A 6411-nucleotide genomic window follows, 5' to 3' on the forward strand; every position below is an offset into this window, starting at 1 on the left:
GAAAAAGAACCATCAGTCTCCTACAATATCGGCGGACCCTTCATCCTCTCGTATTGTTTTGTTTTACTAATCAATTGTTGATCGGATAATGCCATTATTCTCCTATAATGTCGACCAGCTACTCATCTCTCTCTCAATTTGCTCCATCTATCGATGCAAAAAGGGCTTGGTCGAAATGTCTTTGATGTTGAAGACGCATAGCCATAAGATTGGAGAATATCAGAGTGAGGCTAAGAGGGACAAGCACGGATTTGAGTTTTATAGAGAGACATGGGGATGGAGGACATCAAGTAGAGGCTTCTCATCCACCTCCACAACATGGTAGACTAGATGAAGTTTGTAGTCCTTCTTCCTATAGTTGAGTTCTTGGAGGCATTAGGGTAAACATTGATATCTTGGAATACAGGATGAGAAGCTCTTGTGAAACTAGATGAATCAACTAATAGAAAAGATGATAATCTTAATCCCACTTGACTGAACGGCTTAAATATAGAAATATTATAATAAAAAAATATTAAAAAGTTATCATTAGCAAAACACAACCATGTATACATGAAATGGTGACCTAAGACATTTTTTCTTTCTTAATTTTTTCATCTATTTTATTGTTATTTCCAATTCTTTTTAAAGCATGCTTTTGCAAAAGTTGCTAGTACATATTAAACTTGCAAAGTAAATATTCCTTCCCAATTAACCTTAATGAAAGCCAAAAGCTTGCCAAACATGCTTAGAACCAAATGCAAACAAAGGCTATAATGAAGAGCTTACATACAACCCCGACAACAAGATCATACAATCACCTTTCATAGAATCAAAGTCGCATATATATGCCCTAATTTAGCTCCCTCATACAAATGTTCAAATTTAAATCTTACCCAAAAGAAAATGTTCCAATTTAAACGAAGAAGAGGCAAAAAGCTGCCAAGTATCCCCGGCCGACCAACCTCTTTTTTTTTTTTTTTTTTTTTTTTTTTGAGTGCATTGATACCCATCTAGCCCACATTAGGGATGGCAATGGATAGGATTTAGGTCGGATAGTATACTACCCATCCCCAAATCCGAACTCAATACCTTATACCCAAATCCTACCCGATACCCAATCGGATAAGAAAAAAGATACCCATCCCCATACCTAACGGGTTCGGGGATATCTGTGGGTAACCCATTTCTCCATACCCAATCCATATCTGCCCCATACTCAACCCATACCCGTCCATTCTATACCAAAAAAAAAAAGTAAAATAATTTTATGCATATTATCAATCAAAAATAGAATTATCAATTATATATATATACATACATACATACGCACATACACACTTCTAACACGCGCACACACACATACATACATGCATACATATATGCATGCATACATATACATACATACATATATATAATTATATATATATATATAGAGAGAGAGAGAGAAAGAGAGAGATCATATATATGTGTGTGTATATATGTGTGTGTATATATATATGTATATATGTATATGTATATGTATGTATATATATATATGTATATATGTATAGGTATATGTATGTATGTATATATATATATATATATATAGGTATATGTATGTATGTATATATATATATATATATATATATATATATATATATATATATATATATATATGGGTTCGGGTATTATTCATACCCATAAGTTTGGATCGGGTTCAGGTTCGAATTCGAGTTCGGATAGAAAATAGCACTATCCATACTCTATCCATATCCGTACTATAGTTTTCGGGTTTCATCCAAATTCAATCAAATCTTATTTTTCAAATTTGATCGAATTCGGATAGAATGTATATCCATCGAATCGGATCAATTTTGCCATCCTTAGCCCACATCGTGCACAGGTGTTGCCAGTTCCAGTATTTTGCACCGCGCCAACCGTCTCCGTTATATACTTTCCTCTCAGTTAGAGGGACATTTTAGATAAATGAGGTACCGCCAAGGGCTTAGGCTAAATTTTCCCAGAGCCTCAGGCATAAAAGGGTGGTTCTTCTCTATTTCTGCGTCGTTCTCACCGGCGAGCAGAGCCGGCGGAGCCCGTCCGTCCACTATGTCTGTCCTTCCTCCTCCCTCCGCCGCCAAATTTCGCCGCTCTCCTCCCTCCGCCACCTCCTCCTCCGTCGCCCCCGCTGCCTCCACTACCGGCGCCCCCTCTGCCTCCGCTTCTCATATCTCGATCCCTCTAATTAATGTTAGCTCGCGTAGCATTCAAAGAAGATTCGCCATGGCGGCGGCCGGGAAAGGCCCCATCGAACCCCATCTCCCCTTCTCCTCTCTCTCCCTCGACGCCTCCGCCTCCACCGATTCCGCTTCCCTCACCGCCTCTGTCGCGTCGCCGCCCTCCATTTCGCTCACTCGGTGGAATCTCGACCGCCGGCACATCTTTGTGCTGAACTGCACTGCTTGCGTGGTATGATCACCTCTTGGTTCATCAAAAGTTGCCTTTTCTTTTCTTTTCTCTTCCTTTTTAAAGAAATCGTCGGGAAATATTACAACTTGAGCTATATGACCTCCAAGTTTGCAGTTTTGTTCTCGAATTTTATGGATTTATGGTTGTGAAATCTTCTCAGGCTGCAATTTCGGCGTCATGGCTGTTCTTTTCTGCGATCCCAGCCCTTTTGGTCGGTGTTTTCTGTGATGATTTGGGGTTTGGTTTTATCAAAGTTGTCATTTTTTATTGTATTTGGTGACTTGCAAGAACTATTTTATACGAATTGTGATGTTGAAAATGTCTAGGCTTTCAAGAGGGCTGCGGAGTCAGTCGAGAAGCTGTTGGACGTCACGGCAGAAGAGCTCCCGGATACCATGGCTGCTGTTAGACTCTCAGGCATGGAGATCAGTGATTTAACCATGGAGCTCAGTGACCTGGGGTCAGTCCTTAGTTTTCTCTCTCTCTCTCTCTCTCTCTCTCTCTTTGTTCCTTTTGGTTAATTAGAGAATATGTGGATGAGTGATTTTTATGTATTGTTGCATATATATCAGATCGTTGCATAGAGTAGGCTGTTTGTTCACCCAAAGGTTCCACTGGATGCTTTCCATTATGCGGATATTAGCAGGATATTAATACTAGAACAATAGATACCTGCTTTAATTTGGATGTTTAAGATACATTTCTGGCATTGATGTCAGCATTTTTATAGTTATTCATTCATCAAGCTTAGTTATCATATGGCCCAATTGATTTGGTTATGTAGGCAGGAGATAGCGCAGGGCGTCAGAAGCTCTACCCGAGCGATTCGGATAGCTGAAGATAGATTGCGGCGTCTCACTACTATGGTTCCAATGGGTTAGTTTATGCCTTTTGATGTTATTGTGTGATGTTGGCAGCAATGATTAGGACTTGATGATGTGTTTTACCCCATCTTCAATTGATTAGTGCGGGTGCAGGGCAAGACCGCCCAGAAGGATGAGACTGAGGAACCAGTGGTAGCTAGAGCAGCAAGGAACCTGCGGGAGGGGATTACAAAAGGGCGTGCAATTTCTGGGGTAATTTTTAGTGTCATGCAAATATCTTGGAGGGCTTTCAACTTTTTGGCTGCACTTGGACGAAGGCGAACTGTCTGACAGCAAGTGGTGATCTTATTTGAAATATTTCAGCTGTTGGGAATAGAAGCATTTAGTCTGATCAGACATGACTGCCATATGCTTGTAGTGAGTTGCTTGAAATATGTCTTGATCATATAAGCCCTTTTTGTTCTAAATGGGTTTTTCTCCATGCACAACTTCATTGTGAATTTCTGTTATGAGTAAGGTGTTATCTTAGAAATACCTTGAATAATAATCTCTGCAATTTATTGAACTTTTATAGAAAGATTTTCTCTCTTCCTTTCTAGTAACATGGTGATTACGGTCGTTTGGTTTGGATTTCCATAAGTAACTAGAAAAATGTAGGCTGACAGTCTTCAGAATGTTGTATCATGTATCTTGCAATGGATGTGTCTTGCAATAGAATGTTGCATCATATATCTTGAAATGTAGGCTGACACGTTGATCATGCCTCTTTTTGGATGGTCATGTTTTTGTATTTTGGACCTGCCTTGGTTCCTTTCACTGTTGTGCCTTCTATTTATAATTAACTTTTGAAATTATAGAGAAAAGAGATGCCTTGTAATAGAAAACTTCAGATATTTACCCTGATTTCCTTTTAGAGCAATGAGCCATTGATGACTATATGCTTGAAATGATCTCTTAAATGTTCATCGGAGATTTGTGGAAATCAAGTTTTCCTTCCTATACATGAAGTCTGGAAGCAATCTGGTTCTGTTGTTTAAGAACACTTATATGCTGTAACCTCCATTTAATGATTGTAATCAAGGTTCACTATCTCGGTTCCGGGTCCCCTATCAGTGTTAACCTATTACTATGTTGGTATGGGGCTGGTTCGGTATATTAAGTATTGATATGCCCCCCGTATGGTATTATCAGTACTGAACCAGTATGTATGATTCGTTCCATAGGCAAACCTGATTGTAATGGTCTTTTGTCTCATGGAACCTTTTCTTTTTGTCAGGTAAATAGCTGTTAATGCTTCGACTAATGGATCATAAGATTATATACTAGCATGCTCTGTTTGTGCTTTAAAGTACCTATTAATTCTATCATCAGGTTGATTGTGTGAATGTTGTATGTCAAGCAGAAGGATGAACCTATTTGACAATAGTTCAGATGTTAGTCAACTTATTGTCTTTGATGCGTGCAGATTCAATTAATTCAGCTGGGTCAATATTCGCTGATTCATTAGTGATCATTTGTAGTTGAAGGGTTTCCTTGTTGGCTATATGTTTATGTCCAGTTGAAAAATGCCTTGGGTCCTTACCTTGTCATGCCACATCTGCTCCTAAATTCACAAAGATTTAGTCATGGTGATTTCTATGCGTGCATCAAAATCTAATTAGGTGGGTTAAAATGCATCCTTTTGTTACAGTAATCCTCGTTAGTTACTAAAAAGAGCATTTCTTGAAAATTAAAATAAACTTGAAATCTGGATCTGCTTTCTTGTTTGTAATTCTCCTTGTAAAATGCATAATTTATCATAAAAAGTTTCTAAGTAGTGTATAATACTAGAAACAAAAGTAGCAAGGAGGGCAAGTATTGTTCCTATATCAAGAAGATAAACAACGATAGAGAGCAAAAAAGGCCAAATGTGTAAAGCTGCATATTCCCATGATGCAACATGATACTAGCATGACACCAGTACCACGCATGGGAAGATAAGTCTCTGAATATTCTTTGGATACACCAGAATATTCTAGGGCAGTGAATCTGTTGTTTATCCACTACTATGTTTGCATTATATTGGTGAAAATTTGTGTTTCGAATTTTTAAAACTCATGTCTACCTACCCAAACACCGAATCATGAAAATTGATCGTGCTACTGATGATTAACATGACTTCAGCTCATGTAATGTTGACAGTGATGACTCAAATCTGCAACCTAAAACTAAAGACAACTTCTAAGATATTCTATGAAGAAAAACAAGTCAACACTAGAGAGCCTAAAACATTGAACTTGAGATATAGACCACCATGTTTGGACCTAAGGATGGTAAAAAATATAACTAGTTGATATGAGTTACATAATTCTATTAAAAGTACAATGCAAACAACAATATTGAAATATAACCATTATGTACCTTAAGATTGAGTCTATTGAACTTGTATATTATGTTAAAGGGATTATGAAGGTGCCTTTTAGGAACAAATGGAGTCATGCTGGACTTATTCCCCCAACAAGATGAGGCTTTTGAGATGGTTTTGTTTGTTTAGTTCTGACTGACCATATTATCGCGATATGCTGCAAAATGTAATGATGACAACAAATACAAGATGATACTAGTAGAAGCTGATCTTGTGATCACCACTGTAATGTGCCAGTGAGGTCTGATGCATTATCTGTAATATGAAGGTACCATATGATACTGTACTTTATGCTTGTATGTTGGTTTTCCAGTAAACATGTGTTTTAACTTGTGGAAATGTGGTGTTCTTTCTTGAATGGACTCCAACAAACACAAGTCTGAGAATTTAAAGGTGACCATTGGTGTAGGATGATAATTGAAGAACACAATTTTTTCTGTATATAGCTTTTTGACCATTGATAGCTCCACAGACATGCCTTGATGTCATTAACTTACGCATTTGTGATACCTCTCCAAGTCATTAATGTTCATTACTCTTGTATTCTTCTTTCGTAAGCTTTCTGCAATTAGAAACTTGGTGTTCCTTGATCTTTATACTTGTGACTTTGTTGAGACATGATAATAGCACCAGTAATTGACCTTCTAATAAAGCCAAATCTTTTCAGTATTTTCATTGGTTCTCTGGATTAAGGAGAAATCATGAACTTTTTTTGGCAGATCTGGCCATTGCGATAGGACCTTCAAAATCTTC

General features: G+C 37.8%; 1 protein-coding gene across 1 annotated transcript; it reads left to right on the top strand.

The window, feature by feature from the left end:
* The first annotated feature begins 2010 nt into the window (after positions 1-2010).
* On the top strand, positions 2011-3831 carry LOC105056520 (uncharacterized). Its single transcript, XM_010938738.4, has 5 exons — positions 2011-2430; positions 2591-2641; positions 2757-2890; positions 3215-3306; positions 3397-3831. Exons 1-5 carry the CDS (start codon positions 2071-2073, stop codon positions 3582-3584), a joined length of 825 nt encoding a protein of 274 aa, XP_010937040.1. The 5' UTR covers positions 2011-2070; the 3' UTR covers positions 3585-3831.
* The last annotated feature ends 2580 nt before the right edge of the window (positions 3832-6411 follow it).

Source organism: Elaeis guineensis, chromosome 13 (genome assembly GCF_000442705.2).
Source record: "Elaeis guineensis isolate ETL-2024a chromosome 13, EG11, whole genome shotgun sequence".
Classification (NCBI taxonomy): Eukaryota; Viridiplantae; Streptophyta; class Magnoliopsida; order Arecales; family Arecaceae; genus Elaeis; species Elaeis guineensis.